The sequence below is a fragment of the Nothoprocta perdicaria genome, unplaced genomic scaffold, assembly GCF_003342845.1.
Source record: "Nothoprocta perdicaria isolate Ctin4 unplaced genomic scaffold, notPer1 scaffold_77, whole genome shotgun sequence".
NCBI classification, from domain to species: domain Eukaryota; kingdom Metazoa; phylum Chordata; class Aves; order Tinamiformes; family Tinamidae; genus Nothoprocta; species Nothoprocta perdicaria.
In genome coordinates this window covers 2,772,305-2,785,168 of record NW_020456054.1, presented here as the reverse complement: position 1 = coordinate 2,785,168, position 12,864 = coordinate 2,772,305, and the positions used below count along the sequence as shown (strand labels likewise).

The following is a 12,864-nucleotide window of genomic DNA, read 5'->3' as shown; positions in this document are numbered from 1 at the left end:
CAATGCAGAATTGAGACACAAATTCACGCTCACAGAAAAGCTTGCCTTTTTTTTYCCCCCCCTCCTTTTTATGACATTCAATACCAGCATGTGGTCCTCCACTACAGCCCAACAAAATGTTATTTTGCATTCCTTTAAAGTTGCTGCTATTTTCAATTGTCAATTTTATTATGTCTCTTCAGCTCTTTATTAAAATTAAAGAAAAATCTCCATCCTGAAGTCAGCAGATTTTACAAAAAAAAAAAAAAAAAAGAACATTAAACAAAGCCATCATGGAATTATTATTTTTAGCAGTTCCCAATCCCGTCTGCTGCGTATCTGATTCAGAGGAAGGCTCTGTGACAAGAGCTCATCTTTCGAGCGGTCCTTTAGCTGTTTACCTGAAGGTGAATCCGACTGCTCATCAGACACCTTTAATGGTGTCAAAACAACACGAGGAACAGTCTTGTTTACCATCATTGAGACTCCATTTCTTCTTTTCTGCTGTTGTCTTAAAGCCTACAAGAATGATAACAAAACATAAAAATGTAACAAAAATACTGCTCATAAATGAATTGCATGAGACATTTCTCTACCATTAAACTGATTCTCTTAAAGCATAATTTACATAGCTACTGATTTGCCAGACTTCACACTCGTCCCCTTTATGTCATTTTCCTTTAAAACATAAATCAGGCTTTTGGTTATAAAAAGAAAGAAGATGCACCTTAGATCATTTTCCAATACAGTTCTGACAACAAAGAAGCATATAACTGTTTGCTCTACCTTAGCAGCACAACATGATTGCCCATGGAGTTTGCAACTAAGACTTCCAAGAAAAAAAAAAAAAAGTAAAATAGATGCTTTAAAAGCAGAATAAAAATATATGTCTGTGTATCTCTTGCAGGTGCATCCTCTCCAGTATACTGCTCAGTCAATCAAGTTAACACAGAGTGTCATCAGTATGTACAGCATGTAAGGACTACAGTATTGATGCACTCACTGAGCCGTGAGTAGTGCTGCACAAAATCACTGAACATGGCAGGAATCATTTATTTTTGTGAAGGGAATCAGTCCTAATCTTGGAAACGTTGCAGCACTTGGCTTCTGTCTGCTTGACTTTGGGCATTAACCTTCAGAACACGAACATGACGGTGTTCTGGCAAATCTGGGGAAAAACGATACAAAAATAAATCTCTACAAATGGGAGTGCTTTGTGTTTCATAAATGGATTGAATACAGGGCTGATAATATAATACAAAATATTTAAAGCGTAGAAATCGCAAATACCTGGTAGACTGTTTTATATGGAAAAAAAAGCTATCTGATTCAAAAGTCCTATTATATACAAATATGAACATTTGCCAGTTAATAGATTTGCAAACATTAAAACTGTGGAACAAATCAGAATGGGTTGGGCTAAATGCTGATCTCTTACATCATCCTGTCTGTTCTTCTCTAATCTTACTGTGCGCTCTCTTTTTATAGCTGTGATTTGTGTTACGGTCTTCGGGGGGATTTATTAAAGTGATACTATACCAAYAAGGTGGGTATTTGGTATGAATTACCTCTGTAGGTTTATGAGCATGAATGACCGATGACTTATACATTTTAGTCTATAACTTCAATTAATCTGCAATATCTTTCCAAAATGTTCCCATARCTAAGTCAAAGAAACCCTCTGGGAAAATAAATCAATATCACTCTACTCTTCTAAATAACACACTTTACAATATAAAATACAGGGAGCCACACAAAAGCTATTTCATCGATTTACCCCTTTTATAGTACACTTCTTAAAAGACACATAAGCACTGCACAGTAAAAAGCAAATTACAGCACTTGAAATCAAACAAAGAGAAGAAGCTGGTCAGACTGCACATACCCAAAGCGGCAAGCACAAAGCAATGAAGAACAAACTGTATTTTTGTCATTTTTGAGATGGAGATTTCATACTGCTTTTGGGCAATAACAGTCACATTTGTGGGCACAAAATTCCAAAATATTAACATTTCTCAAATAATACCCCAAATTACCCAAACTGTTGCTAAGTGCCCAATCCTGCCAAGCTAAGCGCCAAATCCAGTGACCCTTATTGAGCAGTAACGTGACGCAGACAGTAACAAACAGTCCCTTAAAAATCAAGGGAAGGGAGAGGCAAGCGGTGCGGTGCCTGGGCACCGCCGGACGCACCACCCAGCCCTTGTGCTGTTGGGGTGTCCGCCTGGTCCGTGTGACACACCGCAGAGGACAACACACGGGCCTCACTGGTGCCCAAACGACACACCAGGGCCTCCCAGTCTAAAACTTGTCTCTCTCAGCAAGTGGCCTTGCAGGATCACTCCGACGCCGAGCAGAGGCCATAACTTTGCTGCCAGCCCCTTATGGAAAAACCATCTTTATGGTTTCCACACGCAGTGAAACGCAGGTGGGTTCAGGTGGTGCCTCACACTCAGGCGCGAGGCCCCGGTGGCCTTCCCGACCCGCTCGTGGCCGGTGCGCGCAGCCGGGCGCGCTGCCGCACTCGCCCTGCTGCGGCGAGGGCAGCGGGAGCACAACGCGCCCAGGACCACTTACCTTCCTCCGAGACACAGCAGGGCCACTCGCGGTGGAGCCGGAGCGCCGGCTGTAGTTTTGGCACTTCCAGCAACAATGAACGTTTTGCCATGACAAATTGTCAGCACCCCATAACCCCGCCAGGGGCTGGTGGCCACAGTGGTTCAYGTGGCAGCACAGCCCAGCCTGGAGCTAGAGCGGCTCGGGGGGCAGGTAGGCACCTCGAGAGGTGAGAAACAACCCTCGCGAGGACACTCCCCTCAGACACACCGTTGCTTTGAAGTTTTCTTTCTTTTTCCCTGTAACATTCATTATTTCACTGCTGGTCCCTCTGCCCATCTCTGCTTTCACAACAATCCATGTGARGAGGAACTTCTTTACTGAGAGGGTGACAGAGCCCTGGCACAGGCTGCCCAGGGAGGCTGTGGAGYCTCCTTCTCTGGAGGTCTCCAAACCYGCCTGGATGCCRCCCTGTGCCCCGTGCTCTGGGTGTCCCTGCTGGAGCAGGGGGTTGGACKAGAYGRTCTCTAGAGGTCCCTTCCAACCTCAGCCATTCTGGGATTCTGAGAACAACGTCAAGAGCAGATCACCATGTGGGACCCACGCATGGGGAGAGAATATCTTTTAAAACAAGGTGGACATTGAAAGCTATGTCAAAACTTTAATACAAAGTGCCAATGAAATGTGCCRTGTCCAGCAAGTAGACTAATACTCCTCCTTGCACCCCTCCATCTTCTCATTTGTCAAAAGAAAGATATAAGGCACGGCAGGAGGGAAATAAAATACAAATTAAAGAGTCTAACTCCTGGTAGTAAAGAGATAGCTGTGGCTTTGCTGACTCATCCTGTCTAGTGGGAGAGACCATTTCCAGYTAATCACACTTGCATTTCTATAACTCTAATTTAAAGTTGCAGGTCTACGATCCAGGAGACACAAGCCTGTGCAAAAAAACATTAGCAGCAACCAAGAAATTGCAGACTGAAGCCTAGTTTTTAGAAAAGCTGAACAGCAGAAGGAGTTAAGTACAAACCAAGGGCATTGTGAGCAGTCGCTGCCAAGGAGGAATATATAACTGCTCCGCGCTTAGCCTGAGGGGTATTAATTTTAGGATACAAGACTACCATAGGATAAGACAAGAATCTTGCAGCCCAAGATTAATTCTGCTTAGCCTGGAAGTCAATGGGATTACTCCAAGTGAAACATACACTTACTGCTTTGCTGTATTGAGGCCTTAGTCTACCAGGCTCATTTAGTGCTTTCCTAGTCCCCATTAGCAGATAAATCTCTAGGTGTAGCTCTTTGGGTGAAGGGAATAAACAAGGAGTAGACAAGTCAAATCTGTAATAAGTACYGAAGAAAATAAGAATTTTTTTAACTTATTCCAAAGAAAAATTGTTCCAAGTCTCATTGTGGAGATAAAGACATTAACTAACACAAACTACATCTGCAGTTTTTGCAGACATAACCTATTGCATCTCTTGCATATTTAGATATACAACTAGCTGGGCTGTCYATGGAAAGAGACAAGGTTTCTGCCACAGGATAAAAACTTATTTCTATTCTATAAAGTAACACAGAAATATATGCAGCACGTATAATATCTTGCATAAAGCRTATTTTTTTCTTAAAAAGATGAGCTTCCATGTTTACATTTCAAATGCATTCAATCACTTTGCGGTAAATGCTTGAGTTAAAAAAAGCTGCAAGCTGTAAATTCCTAGAAGAACTGATCACTGCCAAAGTCATCTGTAACACATTCCCCCCATTCTGCCTGCACAGCACATAAATAAAGGAAATAAAGAAAACGAAAGATCACATGGTATGCAAGTTAAACATTAAAACCTTTCTCAAAATCATCACCAAAATATAGTACTTACGTCCAGCTTTTCACAAGCGAATTCTTAGAGTACATCTGTGAATCCCTTGTACRTAATGAGCATGAAGAACTCTCAATATTCCTATTCGTAAAACAGAACCTGTGACCATCTGTTGAATAACACTGCCATGGTCATTAGGCAGGGTCTGGCATAATTAGTTTGTTTAAGGCATTTGTTTAAAAGCTGAAAACATTAAGTAATCTCTCAACCCAGTTTCATCCAAAGAATTCAAAATAACACCAAGATATGAGTATTAAGAAAACCCAAATTCTGAAGACACATGGCAAAAGAAAAACAGAAGATACAATTAACAGTAATATTCTAATTTCAAGATGATTTTTAAAAAGAGGTCATAGGGGAGAGGCCTTTGGGAGAGTGTCCATTCCCCCCGCGCAACAGTCTGCTGGAGGCTTCACAAACGCCACTGTCTGTTCTTAAGAACAGCCTCTTCATATTTAGTTGCCTTCAACATGGGAAAGGCTTTTTTTTTAAAATCTGATGTGACAAAATGGCAGACCCTCTTCAGTAAGAATAAAAAGGTCTTCCTTGAAGTAGGAATGAAAGAAAACCATATAAACTAAAAGGTAACTGTGGGGAAAAAATACATCCCCAAAAGAATGCAGCAGATCCTGCCTAAGCCCCAAGAGCAAAATGCCAGGCTCTACATTCTTATCTTACTGCTGTGTAGGRTTTCATTTTAATTATTTTCTTTTCCCACATCTTTTCAACTCGTAATGAAACAATGCAGCATACAGACAAACCATTAATGCAGAAAACCACTTTCATTTGAGTTTAAATGCATGACATCCTTGAATGTTAAAAATTAAGTTATTAGCAACAAAGATATGTTATACTTGGTTGCATTCGGCAACATCGTCCCAGATTTCTATTTGTTCCCTAAATGTCAAGTTCTGAAACTCGTATCATGAAACATAACCTTTGAAATTTCACACATTATGGATCAGAAATATAAAGCTATGGAATTCTTCTGTTCTGCCATGTGAAGAACAAGATCTATGATACGCTGAGAAAAGTCTACAGCACAAAATAAATAACAACTCTACATTATGGTCATGGATCCTGAATYGGCAAAGATGAAACAGATTTATAGCTTATCACTGATTCATTTAACACCATCATAAAATTCAGTCTTTGTCCTCTTCCTTACCCTTTTTGTTAGTAAAATTAAGGAAGCTTTTAATTCCCATGYCTCTATTAAATTACAATCTCAGTGGCAACCTGCTTCATGGGTTCGCTGAGCAGTTAAAATATAAGAGTAAGCACTACAAATCATGGAGAGCAAACACATTATTCTCACAATGCCACTACTTCTTATAATTAACATACATTAAAAGTACTCATTTGTAAACATACAAATGTAAAATTAACATAATAATACAGACCTCTCCTAGAGACAACTGCAAAATACAAAGTGCTATTTCCAAACACAGAACCAGTTAATTTACTTCTACTCCGTCTTGTGGATCAAATGCAGAGCACTGGTGCTACATGTATAAAACGGATAATTTGGAAATCCAGAGTGGTTTGGGGCTCTAATACCATRCTGGAAGTTGGGAAATCGAGGTTGTTTTTGTAAACTTTGTTAGCTAACTTCCAAAATACATGCCTATTCCTGCCCACCTCACTCTGCTGCCTTGTGACACATCTTTTTTGTTCTTGGAACAAAGATAATTCTTCGACACATATTTGTTCTCTGAGCAGCAAAATGCAGTCTCGGCAGTGGTCAGGCAATTTGAGAACAATTACAGTGTATATTAACAGCTGAACATTTGTTTCTGTACTAACCTACATGGAAATAAAGTCCTTGGATATTTTTGCTGCAGAGATGGACATACAGATGTGCATTTATGTGAGTGTCCACACTGTGGGCCAAGGTACCACCCTATCTTGTACAGGGGGTACAGCAACACAACCTCAGTTGCTGCAGATCCCTACCAACAGCCAAGAAACCTTTTCTGTTGCTTTCCCAAGAGCAGAAACAGGACAGAAGGACAAGAAAACTCCCAATGAGCTGGACACCTGTTCAGACTTGCATGTGAATGGGAATGAAGATGGCATATGCTTTGACTCAAAAATACCTTTCCTCCCCCCCCCACCCCAAAAAAGAGGATTTTGTTTGTTTGGTTTGTTTTTAAAGTGTCTGCATAATATTGAACTAATAATATCAGTAACTTTAGAAGTGCTTTCATGAGGAAATCTCTTTCTTAGGAGAACAAAGCGCATATAGACAAGGAAACCACTTGTGCACAGCAGCTTAAAAACAAACTAAAATAAAGGTACAAATGCCAATACAAAATCTTAAAACTTTCCTTTAAGTCAAATTTGCAAACAGATTTTGCATAGGATTCAAAGTATACGGGGGAGCTACAAGACTAGTTTACCAAGCTAAACTATCCTACCCTACTATCATTGCAGAAACGTGTGGGAATTTATATTGCAGCATTGTCCTGCCCCAATGCCAGAAATCCTGTTTCAGCTCAGGTTTTGCCACACACCATGTCCACAAACACACATCCAGCAACCTGCCCCACAGTTCCCAGAGCCACCTTGCAGGAAGCTGATTCTTGGCATTTTGCAGGGCCTTCATCCCTACAGCTCTGCATCTCCGTGAGCTGTTCCCACTCCTGCCATTCCCTGAAAATGGCAATCATTTCTAGGAAACGCTTGAAAATGAAGGCAAAATTCATGCTTACCCGGTATAATTTTACATGCTGGACTACTGAAATCCAAACCTAGTCCTTTCACATGGTCCAGAAGACGACAGTCACTTACAGACACACCGCTGGTGTATGGAGAAATCACTTGGTAACGTCATGTGCAAAGACTAACTGCATCAACAAAGCTCAGCAAAATGGGCCTCTCATCTACAGTGATGATATATGTCATCAATACTAGAGTAGCAACCAATCCTTCCTAACTAGCTCACCAGGTTTCTTAAAGAGAAATGTTATCATTTGTCAAGACAAGGTATCATTCAGACAATGGCAGCGTTTACACCTAGACCAGTACCATCACCTTGAACATCAGAGACTTTGGACCAGCAGGAGCATCTACAGAATGGAACTGAGAGACAACTTCCAATTGCTGTCTGGGAAGAGAATTCCAYTATTTCAGGATGGCGGGTTTAATCAAAAGTAACTTTTAAGTCACGACACATTGTAGATGAGGGGGATTGCCCTAAAGTGAAGGGGTATCCATGTTTCAACATGGTAGCGTGCTGAGGTTGCTAGATTTTTTTCTTAGTTATTTCTCACAGTAAGAGATTCTGAATCCATGTTTATTAGAACATAAAACACACAGGACAACTGCAAAATCATGTTACGCAAACAACCTCAGGGGGAAAACAAACAAACACCCTCCCCGGAAACCAGGAATTAATTATTAAAGAACAATACAAAGAAAGAACCCAGGGATCAAGCAGATTCCTGCCCCTTTTCTTTCCATCACAAACAYGGGCTCCCCTGAGGACCACGGGGATGACCCAGAAGAAAGTCCCAAGAACACTGTCTTGCGTCTTACCAGGGCACTGTGTGGAGCAGCGGCTACGAGCTGCCCGTGCATGGGACCCTTGGAGGGACATACCGTGCAGCCTGCCTTCGCGCCATGCAAGGGCTCCCTGCAGAGCTCCTGCGGGCACTCGTGCTCTTGCAGCTTCTTTTCAACATTATGCGGTCTCCTTGGCATGGCTTCTCTGTCCTTGTCCCTAGACTTCTCTTGGCAATGAGAAAATCAGTTTAGTTTAGCATCTTGCAACTTCCGTTTTCCTGAATGCATTTTGTAAATTCCACTGTCCCTTCTCAAGTCTCTCTAGAAGTGAAAAGGCAACGTGCCTTTCTTCTTTGCCATTTGTTGACTGCAAAATTTGTCAAGAATCATCAGTTACGTTGCCAAACGTCTGATCAAAGTCTTCAGCTACAGAGCCAGAATTCTCCAAATGTGGCCTTGATAAACTTGTAGTATCTGAAATGAAACATAAAAAAATGGTTAACACAGACCCAGAGATAATTTAACAAACTCTCTACATTGAGGAACTCAGTGCAAGAATCATCTCTTAGTTCATTCTGGAATTTCAAAGGCTTTCCGGAAGACGCCCTGTGCTCAGGCTGTAAGTGATAAGGACATCATGATCTGTCACCTTCATTTCTTCGGCAGAAGAGAAGGGAAAGCGGGGCAGGCACATACGATGTTTATATCAGAATATAGGAGTGAGCAGTTCCTCGATGGAGCCAAAGGACAGGAAATACAGACAAAAAAATGGATTACTAWGGACAGCAAAGTGCTTCAAGATACCTTGCCTCTGACTGTTATGATGGAAAGAAGTGCTGACAGAATGAGTGTGATGGGGGCCAGACTGGTGAGTTTGCTCTTGTTCTTCTCTCATAGCAAGACAAGAAGTGCATGTGAGCTGAAGAAAGGAAAGCAAATCCACACCAGCATCAAGGGAGTTCAGGATTCTACTTTCAGTGCCCACGCAGGCACTTTGACAGCTTCGGCCTTAAAAAGTAAACAAACCCTTGATGAAGTAGTCCTGGTAAGTCGGACAAATTAGGGCTAAATTACACTGTTTGCCACTGTGGTCTGCAATTTAATCTTCTGTGCCTTCAGGTTGTAGGTTGGTTTCTAAATAATCATGGTTGTGCTAGAAAGTCAGCTTGAAATGCATTTGGAACTGTACAGATCTAATGTCCTGTAATTCAAAATCAACACATGAGCCAAAGCGTAACGTGCCCACAGCTCTCTTACTGCTTGGGGTTTTGCAGCTTTGTAGAAGCAGCCATGGTAAAAAGGGGCATGAAGTTGCCACTTCTGCTACAAGAACAGATCATGTACGTTCTTTGTCCATGAAAGACTGCATCTACCCACTTTAGGAATAAAATAGTGGCACATATATGAACCCAGCCACCACGCATGCAGACAAAGCCCAAAGTAGGAAAAACAAAACAAAACAGCAGCAATAACATACCTTGTGTAGATTCCCTTATTTCCTGAGCTTCTCTCCTCCCAAACCCACTTGGCTGCTGTTTCTGGAGTTTCTGTCTCTATAAAGAGATCTGGATGCCCAGCACAGTCTCAGACATGTCCTGGTCTGTATTCAGATTCTGAGTCTGAATGGAAGTGTCCTTCTCTTCTCCCAAAAGAATATTTATGGGTACCCATCTTGGTGCTGATTCCAAGTGCCAAAAGTGAGGTAGGCTTTTCTTCCATGTCTGGAAGGTCTACTATCATCCCAGACATCGTTAAATTGCATCTTCGAGTTCTTTATTCTCTCTGCCCCAGGAAAAAAATGGTCCATTGATGGACAAGATGCTCTTACACTCGGCTATGAGAGTCCACCAGACACTAATACCACCTCAAGGTCCTGGATTTTCACACACGCTCAGTGTTACCTACATGAGGTCAGTTCTTCTTCTGGGAAACAAGAACATCTTCCAAGAACATCTTGATAGACAGACCAATCTGTACATAGAGAAGGCTTCCAAAAAAGTATCACCCCAAGTCAATGGAACAGAAACTTGACCAGAGAAAGGCAGGGTAGATACTATGCCATGACTTGATGTCCATACTTGAGTTAGCCTTGTCCAGAGCAAGAATAATTCACACAAGACTGTGACCACTGCTAGCAGATGCAGGTGTAGTTCAGTACTTTCCTGGGAAGATGTCCTTACATGAGTCTAGTGCCAAAACTCTCAAGTGTGAAAATGATGCAAATCAGTATGGAACTGATCAGTACTGATGGGAGTGACAGCAAGTCATCCACTCCTTTTCCAAAGGTACTGGATAAACAACAGCAGGGGACACATACTCACTCACTCCCAAAAGCAAAAGGGAAACGGGAATCTTTCAAACCTGCCATCAGAAAGCCAAGCATAAAATGCAGTTCTACAGCATACACTTTTCTGTCTAAACACACATGAATGGGAGATATTCTGTTTGTCCTCAAATACTCAAGATCAAAACTGAAACTCCTTCAAAAATGAAAACTGAAATATACTCAATGATGAATGTGCAAAATTTCTTTGCCCAACAGAGACACTAGGAATGGTGGTGAGGCAAGAAAGCTCCCAGGCTAAACCAGCAGCCTGCGTCTGAAAGGTGAGGAGATGTGGCCTGAYCTGTCACAGACCTTTCCAGAGTCCTGCGGAGTGGTAACGTTCCCCCCACCCATCCCAGTGCTTGAGGAATGTCCCCATCCCAGCGCTACCTGAGAAAAGTCAAGGTCAAGAGCCAGAGCTCAGCAAATGCCCCTTCCTCCAAGCTTAGCTCAAGAAATTTAATATGGTTACTAATTTGCCTCATGGGAACTCAAAAACACCGATAATTGCCTCAAAACACTGATAATTACATGACGATATGATATTACTCTTTGCAATCTAAACACCGAATAACCTCTACAATTCTTTAAAACAATCAAACCATAAATAAATCCAGCATAAAATGTTTAAACAGAATGACATATGCCTAAAATGAGTTGACAAATTACACAAGCATTAGAGAAAATCTTCCCATTCTAGCTCAACTCTTCAAGCAGTACTTGACACTATCAACTTGCCTCTCACTTTAATTTTAATGGAATAAAAGAGAAATACACACAAGATGAAGTTAATTAGCTGGAGTCACTGTTCTTAAGTACATATAAAAATGACTGAAAGACTATATATAACTTTTCAAACTGTGAGGGCTCTTCAGTAATAGAAAAAAAAAGCAACAGGGTAATGGGAAGAGCCCATTACAACATATATACAGTAAGCAAGTGTTTATAGAGCATAAACATTTGCAGCTGAGARCATGTTCATGGTTCATCTTCTGTTACTTTAGAACTAAACCAGTAAGTTAGTGTAAGTGCATAAAGCTGCTTAGATCTTCTTGTGTATTCAGGAACTACAGGCTATTCTTCATACAACTTTAATGTATTATGTATCCATAAATGCAATAGAAAGAACAGACAGTGGAAAGAAGAATAATATTCCAACAGTAATTTTATAAATTAAATCACTGTTAAAATTTATTCATCTTTGCTACAAGACTTACAACACCAACTCAAATCAGCAGCATGCATAATAACATCATTATATTGTTATTATATTGTTATCGTACTACACATTTGTGTTATTTATACTTATTATTATATTGCAATATTATTAAGTAAATAATAAATGCATTTAAACTACCTCATGATACAAATGTCCGTTTGCAAAATACTGTTCATAGAAAAAACATTTTAGCCTGAGCTGTAATAATAATCTCATAACCTGAAGTACAAGATCTAATTATCATCTACTTAATTAAAACTGATTTCTTACTATTGATTACTTAACTTTCTGATGTTCCTCTACCCCAACTGCCCTAGGGAATGTTTTCAGATTCCCATCATTGTTATGACTTTATATATTAATTAAGCTACTTTGATTAGTTTGCCCTTTTAAAATTATCCTCAGTGCTATACAGCTGCTAAGCGACAATCTTAAGAGTTTAAACAGGTTATACAAGTGCAAACTCAAACGGCTTTGCTTTCTTTTCTCCGTCCCTTCCGTCCTTTTCCTGTTCCCAAGAAAGCTCACACAGCACAACAGATGGATATAAAAGAAAAAGTTTCCCCAAAGTTSCCCATATTTTTCACAAGCATCCACAGAGTGAGCTGCTTTCTGCCTACAGCTCGGTTTTCCTGACTRAACAGACCCGAAACCCTAATTAAACAATCTTCCACAGTCCTTGAAGCCTGTAGGTACAAAACAACCTTACGTAGGCGATTGAGGTCTCCCTATTTTAGAGCATTTAAATTCAAAAGACATGAAAAATTAAGTGCAAATACCTAAGTGTTTTGAGAAGGAGATGTGGACGGGCTTTGCTTAACTGAGGCCTAATTCAGCAACTCTGCAATAACACACCCTGTGAAACACTATACCTCAGTTACACATACCCAAGAGAACAGTTAGGAGGAAAATTAAAGCAACATCATCTCATTATACTAAAATGTTTAGAAAAGTTGTATGTTTTTTTTACAGTCTTTATAGGTCCGAAATAATTTCTACATAGTGAAAATTGCGAGGTGATAGTTTATTTTTTTTCTTAGAATGATCATTTTTAAGCTTTTTTCATCTGCAGTAACTTGAGGTGATTTGRTACTGTTAGGAAGATAGTTTTCACTTTGTTAAGCTTGCAGTTGATATCTAACTTGGAATACTCAAGTTAATTTTACAGGCTTTACTATTTCTTACGCAACCTAAATCATTCAAAATCACAGCTCACTGAAAAAATATCATTCCCTCCCACCCCCTCATTTATGCACTGCAGTATCAGGTACAGTACRTAAAAAACATTTTACTGAACAGACTATACAGAAAAAATGAAGAGCAAAAATACCCAAAAGATCAACCTAACCGTATTTCTTTCTACATTATTTTCTTTTTAGCCTAACTTGAAATTTCCAACA

General features: G+C 40.4%; 1 protein-coding gene across 1 annotated transcript in view; it reads right to left on the bottom strand.

Annotated features, from left to right (window-relative positions):
- The window catches only part of ASXL3 (ASXL transcriptional regulator 3), a 102,559-nt gene that overhangs the window by 40,877 nt on the left and 48,818 nt on the right, over window positions 1-12,864 (bottom strand). Inside the window, exon 8 of the mRNA XM_026051598.1 lies at window positions 381-498. Coding sequence (XP_025907383.1) covers window positions 381-498 — 118 coding nt within the window. The remainder of the gene's footprint in view (window positions 1-380; window positions 499-12,864) is intronic.